This window comes from Mesoplodon densirostris, chromosome 19 (assembly GCF_025265405.1).
Source record: "Mesoplodon densirostris isolate mMesDen1 chromosome 19, mMesDen1 primary haplotype, whole genome shotgun sequence".
NCBI lineage: Eukaryota > Metazoa > Chordata > Mammalia > Artiodactyla > Ziphiidae > Mesoplodon > Mesoplodon densirostris.
In genome coordinates, this window is record NC_082679.1 from 5,055,357 (window position 1) to 5,075,495 (window position 20,139).

The 20,139-nt window shown below is 42.7% G+C and overlaps 1 protein-coding gene across 1 annotated transcript; it reads right to left on the bottom strand.

Annotated features, from left to right (window-relative positions):
* Positions 1-415: 415 nt before the first annotated feature.
* Positions 416-19,728, bottom strand: LOC132480800 (zinc finger protein 347-like). Its single transcript, XM_060085261.1, has 5 exons — positions 19,534-19,728; positions 17,094-17,152; positions 16,906-16,954; positions 9,980-10,106; positions 416-3,481 (listed from the first exon to the last, which is right to left on the bottom strand). The coding sequence occupies exons 3-5, from the start codon at positions 16,918-16,920 to the stop codon at positions 1,983-1,985; spliced, it is 1,641 nt and encodes a 546-aa protein (XP_059941244.1). The 5' UTR covers positions 16,921-16,954; positions 17,094-17,152; positions 19,534-19,728; the 3' UTR covers positions 416-1,982.
* Between the last annotated feature and the right edge of the window lie 411 nt (positions 19,729-20,139).

Consider the following 20,139-nt stretch of genomic DNA (forward strand, 5'->3'; position numbering starts at 1 on the left):
GAGGTATATATATTAATACAATGATAGAGTGAGATGGTGGCCTAATTTAAACAATGTGTTCAGGAAATGCTCAAATGAAAAGAAGATAACTACACAAAAGCATTGATTAATTAAGAGTGTGTCATGCAAACCCACATGAAGACCATGAGGATAAGGATGAAAGTGATATTTGGAATTCAGGAAAGGAAAGAAAACGAATTGTGACCTGGAATACCCAAAAGAGCCCAGTGCTTTGGGTCCATTTACAACTCTGGACAGAAAAAGAAGAGAATAAATTTGTTTACTTAAGGCACTCTGTGGTAATTTCGTACAGCATAAATAGGAAATTTAATTACATGGTGTATGTAGAAAAACAAAAGAACCTACAAACATTTCTGGAAAAAGAATAATTTACAAGGTATCAGGACACAAGTAGAACATGCAAAAATCGATCACAATTCTATATACTAGAAACTTACAAATGAAATTGAAATTTAAAATGTAATATATTGGTGAATGCTCAAGAAAGTAAAAGAAAAATGTGTAAACTAAGAAAATAAGGGGTCAAGGAAAAGGAAGAGTCTCTGCTACACTGTAGTGATGTTCATTAGCAACTTGTAGTTGTTTGAGGGAATTGGCAACTGGAAACAAAGTTTTGCAGAAACATTCTCACCACACCAAGTGTGCACTATCCTTGCACTTCTGCTGAAGTTATGTTGCAGTTCTAGAAAATGGTACGTCAGAATCACAAACACATCACAGAGACTGGCTGTCACCTTCTCCCCCAAACACTGTTACAAAATGCTAAGCGGGTAGTCCTGGCACCAGGAAGCAATCAGAGGAGTATTTTGCTGTTTGAGACTAAGAGGCAGAGTCTATGAGAAGTGGGGGAAGTGCTCCCAGCTCAAACGGGATTCCTCTGGGACAGACAATAGTACAGTAGCAAAGATGCAAACGTAGGAGGAATAATTTCATAATAATCCAGCACAAATTATCTGATGCCTGGTGAGCTGTTAGCCCCAAGGAAAGGTTTTCCCATTCATAACATCTGTGAGGTAATCTCCAGAATGAATTACTTGGTGAATAAATTCCTTTTCTAAAGACCTGGCCACAATAATTACATTTATCTGGTTTCTTTCCAGAATAAGTATTCTAATAAAGCTGAAAATGTGGACACCTACTAAATGCCTTGACTCTTCACTACACTGTTAAACTCTCTCAAGATCATGGATTACCTGATATTCAGTTAGGCTTAAAAGCACAATGAAGAATTTGCCACACTCATTACATTTGCAAGGTTTCTCTCCAGTGTGAATTCTTGGGCAGATTATAAGGTATGAATTTTGACTAAACACATGTAGACAGTCATTATACTTTCAAGGTTTCTTTCTGTTATAGATTATCTGGCGGTAAGAGAGGCTGCACACACACAAACACTTTACAACACTCGTGATACTTGTACACTTTCTCCCCACTGTGATTTCGCCAAAGAATTGTAAGGTGTGAATTTTCAAATTTGAATTTTTTTTTCAAGTTTGAATTTTGAAGACCTTTCCACATACAACGTATTTATATGGCTTTTCTTTTTCTTTCTTTCTTTTTTTTTTTAAAGAAGATGTTGGGGGTAGGAATTTATTAATTTATTTATTTTTGCTGTGTTGGGTCTTCGTTTCTGTGCGAGGGCTCTCTCTAGCTGAGGCGAGCGGCGGCCACTCTTCATCGCAGTGCGCGGCCTCTCACTGTCGTGGCCTCTCTTGTTGCGGAGCACAGGCTCCAGACGCGCAAGCTCAGTAGTTGTGGCTCATGGGCCTAGTTGCTCCGCAGCATGTGGGATCCTCCCAGCCCAGGGCTCGAACCCATGTCCCCTGCATTAGCAGGCAGATTCTCAACCACTGCGCCACCAGGGAAGCCCATGGTTTTTCTTAAGTATGGATTTTCTGATGTGTAGCAAAGGTTGAGACCTGAGTAAAGGCTTTTCCACACTCAATACATTTGCAAGGTGTCTATCCATTATGTAGTCTGTGATGAATTCGAAGTCGTTGTTTGTAACGAAAGACTATGCCACACTCATTACATTTGTAAGGTTTCTCCCCAGTATGAATTCTCTGATGACACACAAGGTTTGAATTTTTACTAAACACTTTGCCACACTCACTACATTTGTAAGGTTTCTCTCCAGTATGAATTCTCTGATGAACTGAAAGGTTTCCTTTTCGATTAAAGAGCTTGCCACACTGATTACATTTGTAAGGTTTCTCACCATTATGAATTCTCTGATGACGTGCAAGGTTTGAATTTTGACTAAAGACTCTGCCACACTCATTACATTTGTAAGGTTTTTCTCCAGTGTGAACTTGCTGATGCCTTGTAAGGGTTGGCTTCTCACGGAAGAACTTCCCACACTCATTACATCTGTAAGGTTTCACTGCAGTATGAATTTGTTGATGCCTTGTAAAGGTTCTCTTATCCCGAAAAAACTTGCCACACTCATTACATTTGTGAGGTTTCTCTCCAGTATGAGTTACCAGATGACTTGTAAGGTGTGTTTTTTGACTAAAGACACTGACACATTCACCACATTTGTAAGGTTTCTCTCCAGTATGAATTCTCTGATGAACTGCAAGGACTGCATTCTGATTAAAGACTTTGCCACATACATCACATTTATATTGTTTAGCTTCTCTATGGATTATCATATGTCTCCTGAGGCCTGAGGTAGAATAAATGGTCTTCCCACACACATTACATTTATAAGGCATCTCTCCAGTATGAATTCTCTGATGACTTGTAAGATGTGAATTTTGACTAAACCTCTTGCCACACTCATTACATTTATAAGGTTTCTCTCCAGTATGAACCCTCTTATGACTTACAAGGTGTGAATTTCGATTAAAGACCTTGCCACACACATCACATTTACACAGTTTCTCTCCTGTGTGGATTCTCTGACATCTACTGAGGTTTGAGCCCTTAGGAGAGGGTTTGCCACACTCATTACATTTGTAAGGACTTTCCCTGTGTGCTTTCTGGTCTTCTGTCAGTATTAAAAGATGCATAAAATCACTCCCATGTATATTAGAAATTTTGGATTGGCCAGTAGGAGAAATTTCTTGAGATGGTGAAAACGAGGTACTATTGTTGATGCTCTTATCAGCTTGATGAAATTCATAAATTTTCTGTTTACTTTTAAACATATGCAGTTCATCCAAAAAGCTTAATGCCAGCCTATCTGCAATTGGCTTCTTTCCTGAATCCCTTCCACCATGTCGAACTCTTCTATAAGTGACATCTTCGTTAGGGGATGTAGGGATATTTTTGTAATTTCTTTCATCATCTCTCCACTGACACCCAAGGTCATGCATATTCTCCTGTATTTCCCGTAGGTAAAAATGCTTGATTTCACAGCTTCCATGGCTTCCCAACAGCACTGTTTGGAATATTTCTCCTATATCAGTGTTTGATTTTAGTTGTAATTTCTTGATCACGTGTATATGAGAGAGATCTACAAGATAAAAAGGACCATAGGTATACTATTCTTTACACTGCATGAATAAATGTTTCATGGTGAATATATGATGTTACACCAAAGTAATACTTTTACCAAACACAGTTATGAAACTTCTCAGCCATGATGTTAAAGATTCTTAGGAACACTAAAGAATAGTATTCTTTACTAAAGAAACAGTGATTATACGTAATTCAACTTAAGTTTAGGGCAGCCTACCTGCAAACACGCTGTGACAAAACATTCAATTGGAAATACTTGTATTAGCTCTCAAAAAAAAGTTTTTCCACCATAACTACAAAGAATATACAAATTAAGACTCAACATACAAATACCAGTAGTTTTGAAAGGAAAACTCAACGGAGATGCAACAAGAAGTGAGCTGTGTAACTAATACTGTTATTCAGCAATCCCTCCTTCAAATGGTTTCAGAGTCATCACGGTTGCACATCTTAATTTAAGTCGTATCCTGAGAAAGTTGTTCAATGGATGAAAGGGGATCATTTTTACAGTGTGAGTAACGAGAAAGGTGGAGTGATGGGTGAAGAAATGCTGTGGAAACTGGGGAGATCAGGAGAACAACTTAAATATGTGATCAAATGACAGTGTCTCTGTCAGCATCAAGGGACCATGTAAAGAAAGACCAGGACTGATAAGGGCCTCAGTGAAGCACAGGGAATAATAAACATGGGGTATCACTCCTTGTGACTGCATATATGTGTGAATAAAACTGTACGAGACAACTGAAAATAAGGAGGTTAAAAGAAAAGAAAAATTGGCTTAGCAAGTAACACAATACTGTTCAATTTTTTTTTTTTTTTTTTTTTTTTGCGGTACGCGGGCCTCTCACTGTTGTGGCCTCTCCCGTTGCGGAGCACAGGCTCCGGACGCGCAGGCTCAGCGGCCATGGCTCATGGACCCAGCCGCTCCACGGCATGTGGGATCCTCCCGGACCGGGGCACGAACCCGTGTCCCCTGCATTGTCAGGCGGACTCTCAACCACTGCGCCACCAGGGAAGCCCTGTTCAATTTTTAACTGTGGAAATTATCCTATGGGTATGCGGCCAAAATGAAAGAAATTTAAAAAGAGAGCTAATAGAATATTTTAGATATAAAGCAGTTGTACATCTATTACATTATTTGCTAAGTAGGGTATCCAATTCAATATTCCCTAAGTCCCATTTCCATGCATATTTTCACAAAGAACAGATATAACATTCCATGAGATGTGCAAGACTGTTCTTAGCTGAAACCTGAAGGAAAAACTAGAATAAGGCCATCAAAAGGAAATGGGGGACTTCTCGGCTAGGGCAGTTAAGAATCCACCTGCCGATGCAGAGGACATGGGTTCAATCCCTGGTCTGGGAAGATCCCACACGCCGTGGAGCAACTAAGCCCGTGCACCACAACTACTAAGCCTGTGCTCTAGAGCCTGTGAGCCACAACTACTGAGCCCATGTGCCACAACTACTGAAGCCCACTCACCTAGAGCCTGTGCTCCACAACAAGAGAAGCCACCGTGATGAGAAGCCTGCACACCACAACAAAGAGTAGCCCCTGTTCACCACAACTAGTGAAAGCCCACATGCAACAATGAAGACCCAACAGAGTCATAAATCAATTAATTGATTAATTACTTAATTAAAAAAGTAAACTGAAACTAACACCACACTAAAAGGATTATATAAAATAACATAAGGTGATATATTCTTGAAATGTAAGGTGGTTCAAGATATGTAAACTTTTGGTGTAAAACAGTACATTAACAGAATGAAAGAAAAAATAAAATGACCATCTCAACTGATGCAGTAAAAACCATATAACACAAGTCAACAGGCTTTCATGATAAAAACACTCAATAAACAAGGAATTTAAAAAGCTACCGCAGCACACTGAAGGACATATATTAACTGCCGACAGCTAACATCAGGCTCACTGGTCAAAGACTGAAAGCATTCTTTCTAAATCAGAAACTAGAAAAGGATACCTGCTCTATTTCTAAAAGCTTATTCCTGGAAATCCTAGCAGGAAGAAATAGGCATAAAAAGACATAGAAGTATTAAAATAGAAAAACGAAACAAAATCATGTGTTTAAAAGCAACGTGATGTAATATGTAGAAAACCATGAAGATCCTGCTAAAAATCTTCTAGAAATAATGAATGAACTCAGAAAAATTACAAGATAGTAAGTGAAAAAATCAATTGTGTTTCTATATATTAACAATGAAAAATCAAGAAAGAAATTGAGAAAACAATTCCATTTACAATAACATCAAAAAATAAAACAAGGGGACTTCCCTGGTGGCACAGTGGTTAAGACTCCACGCTCCCAATGCAGGTGGCCCACATACGATTCCTTGTCAGGGAACTAGATCCCACATGCATGCCGCAACTAAGGAGCCTGCCTGCCACAACTAAGGAGCCGGCGAGCAGCAACTAAGGCCTGGTGCAACCAAATAAAAACACATAAAATTTTAAAATAAGTAAATAAATAAAATAAAACTAAACACTTGGGCATAACCTTATAAAAGGACAGAAAGATGTGTACACCGTAAACTAAAAACATGGCTAAAAATATTAGAAAAGACACAAATTGATGCAAGGATATCCTAAATTCATGTATTTGAAGTCAATATTGTCAAGAGGTCAATACTACCCACAGTGATCAACAGATTCAACTCACTCTCTAGGAAAATCCCAATAGCATTTCTTGAAGAAATAGATAAATACACCCTACAGATTCATTTGGAATCTCAAAAGATGCTGAACAGCAAAATAAGCTTGAAAAGAACAAAGTCATAGGTCTCACGTGTCTTTACTTCACAACTTACTCCAAACCTACACTGATCACAACACTGTGGTACAGAGATAAAGACAGAGAGATGGTGGAATAGTACAGAGACGTCAAAAAAAAATCTCTTGTACGTGGTCAAGTGATGTTGTACAAGGCGGTCGAGACAACTCAATGGGGGAAGGTCAGTCTATTAAGAAAACCAGTTACCCAAATACAGAACAGTTAAGTTGGACCATTAACGTATATGATATACAAAACTAATGACAGACCTAAACCAAAGACCAAAATGTATAAAACTGCTAGAAGTAAACATACAGGAAAAGCTTTCTGACATTGCATTCACCAATGATTTATCAGACATAACACGAAAATCACAGGTGACAAAGTAAAAGCAGCAATTTGAACTACCTCAAAGTTATAAACTACTGTGCATTAGAGCACACTCAGTAGAGTCAAAAGTAATCTACTGTATGGGAGAAAATACAAATGATCTATGACATAGTAGAATATCGAGACTATATAAAGAACTCTAAAAAGAACTAATCACCAATTCTACCATAAGGGGGCTGGCTCTTCCCCAATCAACCAAACATACATGGAAAATAGGAAACAAAACCACTAAGAGCAACATCAAATACACAGACCTGATGATTAAAGAAATAAAATCAAGACCATTTATTACGCATAGAAAAGTACAAAATGAAAGTAGCAGTGCCGTAAACAAAACAAATGATGGTTCATCATTGAAGGTATCACTCCACTTCATAAGCTGTCTCAAATTTTTTTCTTTTTTTTTTTTTTTGACCACGGCTTGGCTTGTGGGATCTTAGTTCCCTGACCAGGGATTGAACCCGTGCCTTCAGCAGTGAAAGTCCTAACCACTGGACCGCCAGGGAATTCCCAAGCTCTCTCATTAAGATGCTGCAAAATTAAGGGTGGATGTAGAATGAAGAGTGGGCACACAGGTGACAAAAAATATGGCATCAACAACAGTTTAGTCAATAGCCTAACTTGAGGATGTGAACTTGGACAATGTTATCTCTAGGAGAAATTCCTATACCATTTCTTGAGGATCAAAAGGGATGATCAGGGCCTCCCTGGTGGCGCAGTGGTTGAGAGTCCGCCTGCCAATGCAGGGGATACGGGTTCGTGCCCTGGTCTGGGAGGATCCCATATGCCGCGGAGCGGCTGGGCCCGTGAGCCATGGCCGCTGGGCCTGTGCATCCGGAGCCTGTGCTCCGCAATGGGAGAGGCCACAACAGTGAGAGGCCCGCGTACCGCAAAAAAAAAAAAAAAAAAAAAAAAAAGGGATGATCAGTAGTATATGTAAACAACATTGTCACAGTGCTATTGAGACATGCGTTGGTAACATTCCTCAAAAGCAGAAAAAGAACTGGAAAGACTTATCAATCAGGGTCTTTATTTTGCATCCTAGAACATGCTGACCCCGTACTAACTAGCTTATAGTGGTGATTTCCTATGTAGCAGGAAATATTGCAACAATGAGGAAAAGTATTCGCCATCAAGAATTTAACGTTGGGACTTCCCTGGTGGTGCCGTGGTTAAGAATCTGCCTGCCAATGCAGGGGACACAGGTTTGAGCCCTGGTCCGGGAAGATCCCACATGCCGTGGAGCAACTAAGCCCGTGTGCCACAACTACTGAGGTTGTGCTCTAGAGCCTGTGAGCCACAACTGCGGAAGCCTGCACACCTAGAGCCCGTGCTCCACAACAAGAGAAGCCACCACAATGAGAAGCCCGTGCACTGCAACAAAGACCCAACACAGCCAAAAATAAATAAATAAAATAAATTTATTTTAAGAAAAGAATTTAATGTTACACAGTAAACCCATTCCACAGTGTCCAGCAGAAGTTGTCCATTAACTGCAGGTACATTATCACAGCAAAGAAATGGGATAAAATTTCAGACCCTGGGAGTATGTATTTCAAAGTAAGTTTCACAGGCAAAATCATGCAACGTGGGAGAATATGAAATCAGAAAGAATATATATTTCCGTACAAGGTAGAGCATAATAGAAGAAAAAAACACGAGATATGGGGTTCAGATATTATGAGTCCTTGACATGGAATCATGAGCTTGACCCACAGATTCCAAGCTAGCCAGAAAGATTCATATGTTCTCCCCAGGAAGCACTGGGGATTAAAAAGAGGATCTCTCTGTCCACCATCTTTACAGTTTTCCTGAGTAACAGTTACAGAAGACCTAATGCACCTCTCTGTGACACACATCCGTGATATGTGTGGCCAAGTCAGAACAGAAAAAACGGCTGAGGGATCTAAACAAGCAGACAGGGCTTGAGACAGCTCCATGCAGGTTCTGAGGTGCCAGAACTGAGAACTGAGCATTGAAGGGAATCAAATCCAAAAGGAGAGGTGAGGGAGCTAGACCCCTTTAAAACAACCCTCTTTGTGCCTCTCAAAATCAAAGAATAACAAGTCCACAGGAGCCAAATGGCCAAGTGACCTAGACCATGATAGAGACTTTGCCTTTGTTGCTGATGGAGCTCCTGCACCACTGAAGGTGACATGATACATTTTACATGTTGAGAGACAGTGATAACTCAGGGAGAAGAAAAATTTCCTCTCAGACTTGACAACAAATAAACGTCTGTTTTCCCAAACTACTCTCCATCTGGGTAGACTTTCCCAAACACTACTAATGCTGTGGCTTCCTCTCTGCCCTTCTGAGATCTGATCTGTGCTCAAGTTTCGATTCATTCCCACCCATTTGGTTTTTTGCTATTTTCATGTCACTCTTCATAGTCCAGAGTGCTTCCTCTTGCTCAAATATGCAAATAATGTTCACATAAAAAACAGAAATTCCTGCCTATCGAAAGAAATGTCAACGGCTGTGGCTTTTCCAGAATTCCAGCTCTCTGTTCACATGAGAGTGAGGACATTACAGGTGGGTCTGGAAAAATGTTTCACAAATTCAGCCACTGCCTGCCTCCTTCTCAATGCAGAGGGAACCATGTAACATCAGATATCCAGCTCTCTACCAAGAAGTACCGAATCAAAAGCACTGGGGTAGAGCACAGGGAATGAAATATTTTAAAAGCTTCCGGTTGGGCATTAGACGTACTCAAGCACTGGAAAAACTCCTGGTATATCATGAAGTGGCCAGATCATCTGAAGAAAGGGCATGTTTAAACTCCTGATGCTAGGACTTCCCTGGGACTTCCCTGGAGGTGCAGTGGTTAAAAATCCGCTTGTCAATGCAGGGGACACGGGTTGGAGCCCTAGTCTTGGAAGATCCCACATGCCGCGGAGCAACTAAGCCCATGCGCCCCAACTACTGAGCCTGTGCTCTAGAGCCCGTGAGCCACAACTACTGAGCCCACGTGCCACAACTACTGAAGCCCACGCACCTAGAGCCCAAGCTCTGCAACAAGAGAAGCCACCACAACAAGAAGCCTGTGCACCGCAACGAACAGTAGCCCCTGCTCACTGCAACTAGAGAAAGCCTGCGGGCAGCAACCAAGACCCAACGAAACCATAAATAAATAAATAAAATTGAAAAAAAAACCCAAAAAACCAAAACTCCTGATGCTACATCACAAAACTTTTCTTGCCCGGTCAACATGACTTTGAGTTTAGTTAAGGAAGGCAGGCGATCCCAAAAGGCAAACAATGGTAAATGCAAAGTTACCCTCCCAACTTTTGGAGTGAAGTTATCCTCACCTACAGACATCAGGTTCCTGTAGGTCTCCAACATCACGTCCCTGTACAAGGCCCTCTGAGCAGGGTCCAGGCATTCCCACTCTTCTGGAGAGAACTCGATGACCACATCCTTGAAGGTCAACCGTGCCTTAAATAAAAAAAAAAATTTCGCCAAGGGGCCATGAGCAGAGTTCTTATTTGCACATAAAATGAATAGAGGTGAAAAGATCAATTCGGTTGAAGTATGTATTCTTTTTTTTGTATTCTTTTTCTAAAAACATCTTTATTGGAGTATAATTGCTTTACAATGGTGTGTTAGTTTCTGCTTTATAACAAAGTGAACCAGCTATACGTATACATATGTCCCCATATCTCCTCCCTCTTGCGTCTCCCTCCCACCCTCCCTATCCCACCCCTCTAGGTGGTCACAAAGCACCGAGCTGATCTCCCCGTGCTATGCAAAAGTATGTATTCTGACAGTCACTTAAAGGTATTTGGAGCTACTTGTGTGTCTAATTTTAATTTCTTATGCTTTGTCACAGAGATTACAATATCCTTCAAATAGATACAGATTTATCATTTTTGTAGGAAACACATGAAATAGATACAAATAAAAATTCAATGCCGGGTTGTCTATATGGAAGTGTTAGCTATTATGTTCTACACACCGAGGGATAATTAAACCTGGAGGAGCATGAGTGGTGTCTTCAGAGACGACGGAGTCCAGAGTGGGTTTAAGGAAAGCTCAGAACCTCCTATCATGATGATGACAGCAGCAGAGACGAACACCGTTTGAGCACTTGCTATGTGCTATGCATTACTCTAAAGGTTTTACTTGTATTAACTTGTTATCAACAACACAGCTCATTAAAGACCTGTTCCGATACTGCAGAGGAGAAAACTGTGTCAGACACTGAGAAACTCGACTCAGGTCAAGAATCTAAGGAATCACACAGCAAGCAGCCGAACTCCGAAGGCTGGACTTTGGAAATGAAGTTTAAAATCAAAGAGTTACGCAACACATACAGCATTAAAAGTACACTGCCAGAATCTCAGGGCTTTCCCAACGCCCCCCAAATCCCACCCCACCCTCCTCTGCCCTTGGGATCCTTTAGAAGGAAAAGGAAAAAGAGGAGATGGAAGGAGAGCCCGTTTTCCTGGAGGGAGCCGAGCCCGTTTTCCTGGAGGGAGCCTTGCCCGAAGCCTCCTCATCTGACTGTAGCTTCCCACAGGTCACTGCCCTTCCACAGGAGGGGTGAGCACCCAGGGTGCGTGAACGGGATGGAAAATGCCAGTCTGTCTGGCAAAGGGAGGGAGAAACGGGCAGGCCGACGGGAGCTGCCTAAGAAACACGCAGTGGCTCAGGTGGGACCACAGCGTCCCCTGGTGGAGCTGCTGGTGGCCAACGGTCTGGAGGGGCCTATGTTGGACCAAAGGGGCTTGGGGGCCCTGTCGGTGAGGCAGGGGCATGCTGGGAAAGGCAGTGCCAGCCCCAGCAGGCTGGGTGAGGGGCAGTGAGGATGTCTCCACACCGAGCACCAGGGACCGCTGCTGCCCAGTGCTCACATCAGCATGAATCTGTCTGTGGGCAGAGCTCAGGGCGGTGTGTTCAAGGTTCTGGGCTAGGCTGCCTGGGTTCAAGTCTCAGCCACACCACATCCCAGCTATGTGGCCCTGGGCAAGTCTCTTAACCTCTCTCTGAACCTCAGGCTCCTCCGCTGTAAAATGAGGGTAATAACTAGGCTCCACTTAGTGCATGGGAATTAAACACATTAATATTCTTAAAACCCTCAGGACAATGCTGTGTTCATGCTAAGTGCTACTGGGAGGAGGAGGAGGAGGTTAAGTAAACAAAATGCTCTTGGAAGCTTAAAAAACAAACAAAGTACATTGCCAGACAGTTCCCTGAGAAAACGTGAACGAAGTTGAAGGTGAACAACATGGAACGGCCTAAAAGGCCATTACACATGTGTGCACGCACATATGCACACAAAATATTAGTAACTGTATTACTATTTAAACCATTAATAGTATAAAAATATTCAAGGCCATGGAATATATTAAAAATATAATTTCTACTGCAAAAAGGTAAAATACATAGTTTCAAAATCATGATGACTTTTATCTAAAGCATGGAATTGTACATCCATGAATGTATGCACACACATGTCAACACTATATCAAGTGAAATGAAAGGAGTGTTCTCCAAACAAATTTTCAGACAATTTTTTCACCATCATTTTTATTCATGTGCATTTCAGGATCTTCCAGACAATGAAAATGTTATTGATCGTACTCAACTGCATTTGTCCACATAATTCCATAATGGGCTACTAAAAAATAACAGTAGAGACATGAAAAAATAGCAGAATACTTTAATTCCAACCTCAATATAATAGCTATATTAAAAAATATGATTTTGTCCATTTAGCCTTAGATAGGTATTAACAAAGGCAAGAGAGTTCCTTTTTTTTGCACTAATAAAACTTTGCTTCAAAACTGGAAAAGTTATTACTATTATACAGTATTTGCACGGATTAATAATAAAATTATCATGATAGTAAAATTAAAAACTTATTGGAGAATTAAAAATCATGACAGGGCTTCCCTGGTGGCGCAGTGGTTGAGAGTCCGCCTGCCAATGCAGGGGACATGGGTTCGTGTCCCGGTCCAGGAAGATCCCACATGCTGCGGAGCGGCTGGGCCCGTGAGCCATGGCCGCTGAGCCTGCGCATCGGGTGCCTGTGCTCCGCGACGGGAGAGGCCACAACAGTGAGAGGCCCGCGTACCGCAAAAAGAGAAAAAAAATCATGACAAAAAAAATGGAAAAAAAATATTGTTATTAAGCAAGAATATTCCACCAAACATCATGATCAGAAGGAAACACTTAATTAATTCCCGCTGAAGTTACATTGGAGTGCAGCGGGCTGGCCAGGGCTCCTGCCTTTCACCACTGTACAGTGTGCCTGAGCAGGGACCACTAGCGCGAGTAACAGGAGGAAAACAGAGAACAAGAGACACACAGAGAGTGTGTCAGAGCTGCAAATGTGAACATTCACAATTCTAAGGACATGGAAAGGCGAAAAGTGAAAGGATGGAAAAAGACCTTCAATCCTAAAGGGAGCAGGGGTGATTGCACAATATCAGACAAAATAAACTGAGGAAAAAACTAGAGACAAAAATACATTACACAAGAGACAAAATACATTATGAAATGAGAAAACGGTCAATTTACCCAGAAGCTATAACGATTACAAGTATGTATACAGCTAACATCAGCGCTCCCCCCAAATTGAAGAAGCTCTTAACAGAAATAAAAATGGAAATAGATAACAGCACAATATTCGTATCAGATTTCAATACCTGAGTTTTACCAATGCATGGAAACCAAAAGATCAATAAGGAAACCGAGCACTTGAACAACACTGTAGAACAATTGTACCTAACACACATGTACAGAACACTGCACCCAACAGCAGCAGAAAACACATCCTTCTCAAGCACGTGTGAAACATTCTCCATGACAGACCACATGCTAGACAATAAAACAACTCTTAACAAATATATGAAGATTCACATCATAAAAAGTATCTTCTTTAACCACAGTGAAATGATATCAGAAATAAAGATCAGAATGAAAACAGGAAAATGCTCCAAAAGTGGAAATTAAACAGTTCATTCTTAAAGAAGCAATGGGTCAAAGAAGAAATCACAAGGAAATTTTTTAAATATCTGAATGAAAATAAAAACAACATGCCAAAATCTATAACAGGCAGTCAAAGATGCACTAAACAGGAAGTCCACGCTGCTAAATCCTTACAACAACAAAGGAGAAAGATGCACACTCTGCACTACTGTTCAAGAAACTACTGAACAAGTTAGCTAGAGTTATTGGAAAACGAAAAAAAATTCGAAGTTATCCAAACTGAAAAAGAGGTAAAATTATCTTTTTTTTTGTAGGTGACAAGCTTTTCTATATCAAAAGCAAAAAGATTCCAAGAGAAAACTAGTACCTCAGAAAACAACTTTGAAAGAGTTGCAGCATAAAAAATCAGCACATGGGGCCTCCCTGGTGGCGCAGTGGTTGAGAGTCCGCCTGCCGATGCAGGGGATGCGGGTTCGTGCCCCGGTCTGGGAGAATCCCATATGCCACGGAGCGGCTGGGCCCGTGGGCCATGGCCGCTGGGCCTGCGCGTCCGGAGCCTGTGCTCCGCAACGGGAGGGGCCACAGCAGTGAGAGGCCCACATACCGCAAAAAGGAAAAAAAAAAAAAAAAAAAATCAGCACATGAAAATCAGCTGCATATACAATGAGCAATGTCAACAGAAAATCAGAGAACAATCCTACACAATCCTTAGGAAAAGATCAGCCAAGTAGGTGCAAGACTTGTACACTGAAAAGTACTAAACGTTCTAAAAAACAGTGCATAGGGATACATAGAAACACCCTGTACTCATGGATTGGGAACTTCATAGTTTTAAAATGACCAAATTAGAGAATTCCCTGGCAGTCCAGTGGTTAGGACTCTGAGCTTCCACTGCAGGGGGACACAGGTTCAATCACTGGTTGGGGAACTAAGATCCTGCAAGCCCTGTGAAGCAGCCAAAAAAAAAAAAGAACAAATTGGGGCTTCCCTGGTGGCGCAGTGGTTGAGAGTCCACCTGCCGATGCAGGGGACACGGGTTCGTGCCCCGGTCCGGGAGGATCCCACATGCCGCGGAGCGGCTGGGCCCGTGAGCCATGGCCGCTGGGCCTGCGCGTCCGGAGCCTGTGCTCCACAACGGGAGAGGCCACAGCAGTGAGAGGCCTGCGTACCACAAAAAAAAAAAAAAAAAAAAAAAGAACAAAAATGATCAAATTACCCTAAAGTGTTCTACAGATTCAACGGAATCCCTATATAAAATGTCAAAGGCAATGTTTGCAGTAACAGAAAGAAATCATGCTAAAATTCATAGGGAATGTCGAGAGTCAGCAAACAGCCTCTGGAAAAAGAAGAGGAAAGCAGTCATGTTTAGATTTTAAAACATATTACAAAGCAATCAACATGATGTGGTACTGGCATAAACACAGATACATAAACCAATGGAACAGATTAGAAAACTCAAATAATCCTTGGAATATATGTAAAATGCATAGACAAGGGTGCCGAGACTACATAAAAGGTAGGATAGTCTCAATAAGAAATGGTGCTGAGAAAATACATACCTACTAGCAAAAGAATGAAGCTGGAACCTTACCTACGTTAAAGGTAAAAACTTCTGTCTCAAAGGATACAATCCACAGGTAAAAAGTCAGCCTCTGAGGAATGGAGGTGATGAAAGTGATTTAAAGAATGTCCAACTGTCAGAGATTTAGGTTGATTTCATGGTTTAAATTCAAGGATGGAAGAAAACACCCTCTGTCACTGATGTAAGGTTCTGAACTTTCCATTCCATTCCCAGTCATTAAGATTAAGTCAGTGACTTGCTCCTTTAGCTTCAACTGTCTTTGAGTAAGTCAGAACAAATTTCCCCTTAATCCCTCTTCACTAGAATCCACCTTGGCTAAGAGACTCGTGCACACACAGGGGAGGACCCTGGGATAAACCAAATACAGACTCGGAGCCAGGCAAAGCAAGATGACTGTCCAGAGGAAACCCAGAAGAAAAGCCCTATATAAGAAATTCAAACTACCACAAAGGCACGACTCTCTCTCTGAGCCTGCCCGTGTGTGTCTATTCAGACGTAAACTTTTGCCTCCTAATAAACACTTTATTTGCTTCACTACTTTCCGTCTGTCGCAATTCGTTTCTATGGACGAATTCGGGCCAGGGGCCTTGTCAATGGCCACTGGCCCTCGTGGTCTAGGGGCTAGGATTCAGCACTCTCACTGCCTCGACCTGACTTCAACCTCCAGCTAGGAGCTGAGATCCTGCTTCAAGCCTGTAGGCCCAGGCCACCAGAGATCAGCTTTCCAACATATCCCTATCTAAATGATGTCTATTGTCTCTTTCAGGCAATTAGATAAGTGAAATCAGGTAACTCTGCTGCCAATATAATGTCCTAAAACGAAAATCTGATCAGACCACTCTTTTTTTTTTTTTTTTTTTTGGAGCAACAGGATTTATTTTGTGCTCAGGTTAAATTCTGGCTGCAATATTCACATTTTCTTCATTCTGGAACCCAAAAGGGTAGAGCAGTCCTTATCTAGGACACCCTACTCATATCACAGAAGGATCCATGGTACAACCACACAATGGTTCCTAAAGCTTCGGCTTGAAAAGGGCATGGGTCACTTTTGCTCACATTTTATTGGTTTAAGCAAGGTCTTTGACCATGCCTGATGCCCATAGAGAATTAGAAGTATAATTCTCCCATAGGATAGGGAGACAAATAATTGAGACCCATGACATAGTGTGCTAATGCTACGTTTAAGATTTTTGCATTTATATTTAGGGGTGAGATTGGCCAGCCTATAGTCTTCCTTCCTCAAAGCGTCCTTGTTGTGCTCGCTTCGGCAGCACATATACTAAAACGGGAAAGTGTCCTTGTGATCAGACCACTCTTGACTTTGATCCCTTTATTGGTTTTTCATTGTTTGGTTAAATAAATTTCTTAGCCATTAAAAAAAAATTCCCCCTTATTGTTCTGTTTTCCAGATTTTACCAGGTATTGTGCATATTAATACCTGAGTTGCATAGGCAGCTTCTTTATCCTGGTTGACACAGAGCAGACAGTGCATCCAGATGGGGCCTCTCAACAATCCCTGAGGCCCAGAAGCACTGACACCCCATCTCCAATCCATGGGTGTGAAATCTGAGTGGAGACGACAGGGACTGAGGGAAGGACCCAGGTGACTGTGATGTACAACTGTCAGGCAGGATACTTCAGAGTCAGGGAAGAGGAACGAGTCCAAAGAAGGGCATTTCACAAGGACAGACTGTGAATCAACTGAAAATATGATTTTACCTGAGAAAGAGTCATTCCTGACTCCTGTGCTTTCCCCTTCCTCCTCTTCCTCTTAGCAGAACACAAGAAAAGGAGAAAACAAAATATTAGACGAACTGGTAAAACTAGGATTTGACTGTTAACATAAAAGATCATTGACAACTTTACCAAGTGTCCACCAAAACAGTCTAAAATTATTTGTTACATACCAAAGAGCTTTTCCAGTACAAAAGATAAAGAGGAGAGAGCAGGCAGGCCTCCAAGAAATCTGAAACACATTTTAAAAAGAAACAATTTGTGAGGTTTTTCATCTAATAATTGTGGTGTCAGAGTTTTAAAAATTTGACAATATATCATGTTTAGAGAAGAATGACTTGACTTGATTATAGAAGACCACCAAAGCTTGTTACAGAAATTAATGATTATTTATAGGGAAGTAGAAACTGAATGAAAATTTATTCCAAGCTACAAAAAGAATTATATGTAAAGAGATGAAAAAGAAAAGAAAACCCATCACAAAAAATGAACACTTTTAATATTCCTTTTAAAAGGTACTATGTAGGGCTTCCCTGGTGGCACAGTGCTTAAGAATCCGCCTGCCAATGCAGGGGACACAGGTTGAAGCCCTGGTCCAGGAAGATGCCACATGCTCTGGAGCAACTAAGCTCGTGCGCCACAACTACTGAGCCTGAGCTCTAGAACCCGCGAGCCACAACTATTGAGCCTGCGAGCCACAACTACTGAAGCCCATGCGCCTAGAGCCTGTGCTCCACAACAAGAGAAGCCACCGCAATGAGAAGCCCGTGCACCGCAACGAAGAGTAGCCCCCACTCCCTACAACTAGAGAAAGCCTGCGCACAGCAGCGAAGACCCAACACAGCCAAAAATAAATTAGATACAACATTAAAGAAATAAAAAATGTTTTAAAAATATACAAAAAATAAAAGGTACCATGTAGTGACAGATTCCACCATTTCTTGCCCCACGTGTCCTCTCCCTACCCCTCTGCCCCATGTCAGGAAAAGGGAAGCAGGTGACCCACAACTTAGTGGAGCACATCACTGCCCCCTGGCTAAACAGGGTTTGCAAATGGAAGTTATCTTCTGATACAAATAATTACAAAATGCACATGACAGGAGTTCTGCAATTCTCATCCTCATCTGTACAGTTAAAGAAAAATTAATTACATTTTAAAATAACAAATCATGTATCACAACTTAATCATCCATATCCAAACAACTCACCATCCATCTGCATCCAGCTCCCACCACCTACCTGCACTACAATGTGTTTCCATTTCATGAGGTTTATGTCTCCCTATTTTGTTACTTGTCTCTGTCTCTCTTCTTGTTTCCCTCCGCTCTCCCGCTGTTCCTGCCCTCCTATTTCCTCCCTCACACCTGTCCTGCCCCACTCTGCAACCTGTTCCCCCTCTTGATGCTCTTTCTCCCCAACCCTTCTGATTGCCCTAAATCTCTATGTATTTCTGCCTTTCTTCCCCCACCTGCTCCCTCTCTGCCCTTCGGGTTACACCCCTTCTGTCCCCGTTACACTCCCTTCCTCCTCCCTATCTGGCACCTCAGATGGCTGCGCTTCCTTCCTGCTCTCTCTCTCTCTCTCTTCCTCTTCTCTTCTAGTCACACTTTGTCCTCTTTCTCTCCCAGCACCACGTTGCTCTGTAGCCCAAGTTTCCAACCCTTTCATCCTCTCGCCCACTCTGTGTGAAGTGCCTCTCCTTTGTTACCCCCGTCCCGCCGCTGACCCAGGGCCCCTCTATGTTGCTCTCCCATCCCTGCAGATCCGACTTTTTAAAAATTTACTTCTTTATTTTATTCACCTATTTCAGTGCTTAATCGCTTTCATTTCCCTGTCTTTTTACAAGTCCTCAGCCACCCCCTGTATTCCCATCGATTCTCCCTCATTCTTTTCTCGTTCTCAGTTTTTTATTTCTGTCCGTCTCTGTCTCTGCTTCTCCTGATCCCCCTCGCCCACGTATTTACAGAGATGGTGACTGAATAAGATGCCCGCGTATCGAAAGAGCAAATTTTCCAGCGAGATGGGCTTGGGACGGAAGAACACTGGGTGTCACACGCCTGGCCCAGGTCACTCCCCGCCCCCTACGCCGGGGAAGAGGAAGGGCTGACTACCAAGGGGAGGCCGGGGAAGCAAAAGGACCGGCCTGAGTTGACGCGAGGACAGAGGGGCGGGGAAGGAGGGGGTTCCGGAGAGGGGCCGGTTCTGCAGAATCCCAGGACCGGGGAGGGGACGCGGCCTGTCCAGGAGCGAGCGGCCGGTGCTGCCCTCCAGGGGCCGAGAGGGCGAGGCTGCGGGGCGCTAGTCCACCTCGCGGAAGGGGACGTTACATGGTGGGGCGGGGGGGGGGGCGGGGCGGAGCTACTAAAGCGTTTTAAGCAGGAAAATGTAGTGAAAGGCGGTGTCTACGTGGACCGAAGGCAGAAAAGCCAAGGGCAGGGACCAGCCGCGGAGCGAATTCAAACCCAAATGAAAAGATACCCGACCCGTAACGGCAACGTCTGGGGTAGGAGGGCCGGGTGCTGGGATTTCAGGTCCACAGTCACTCGTAACACACTGAGGTTTGAGTAAAGGGAGCCGGGTAGCACAAATTTACACTTCAAAGGAAACACTTACCCCCTGCAGCTCGACCTTCACTCCGAACTCCCCACTTCCGGTTCCGTAAGAAACTGAGCTGAGTTAGAAGGGCTTCCGGGGGCGGGGCCTGAGCGGAGCGCTAGCGGCGAGGGTCGGGGCGAGGAGGGAACCAGTTTTGTGAACGGAGCACCGCGGGTCGGGAAGCAGTTGGTGCTTCTCCGTAACTTGGAGTAAAATCTTACGTTGTGTAGGCTACTTAGGTGGGAAGCTAATATGTTTCCTCCTAACAAGCTGAAAACGGTTTCAATAAAAACCTGTTTTTTGCCAGCAGGTTGCTCGCATGTCGTGTTCGTGAGGCTCAAGCAATTCAGTGGTTGGAAACGTGGGTCTCCAATGGGTTGCTGTGGGGCAGTGGTTGGATTCCGGAAAATTTCCTGCAATTAGAACTAATTTAAGCAGTTTAAGGAAACAAGAGCTGGACTTGCCTCTGTATTACACACTAGAATGAGAAATGAAAAAACACTCCCAGTGTAGAATGGGCCATTTCACAGTGACACCTTACAGAAGAGATTTTCCTTCCTATTCTTCATTCAGCCAGGACTATAAACTCAACACTCTCTTGGTTCCAGACACTCAGAGAGAAAA

Bases quoted from the DNA above. Each gene is read 5' to 3' on its own strand.
- LOC132480800 (XM_060085261.1), bottom strand. The intron at 3,482-9,979 runs GTGAGGATAACT...TTTATCTTGTAG, and splicing joins CAGGAACCTGATGTCTGTAG to ATCTCTCTCATATACACGTG.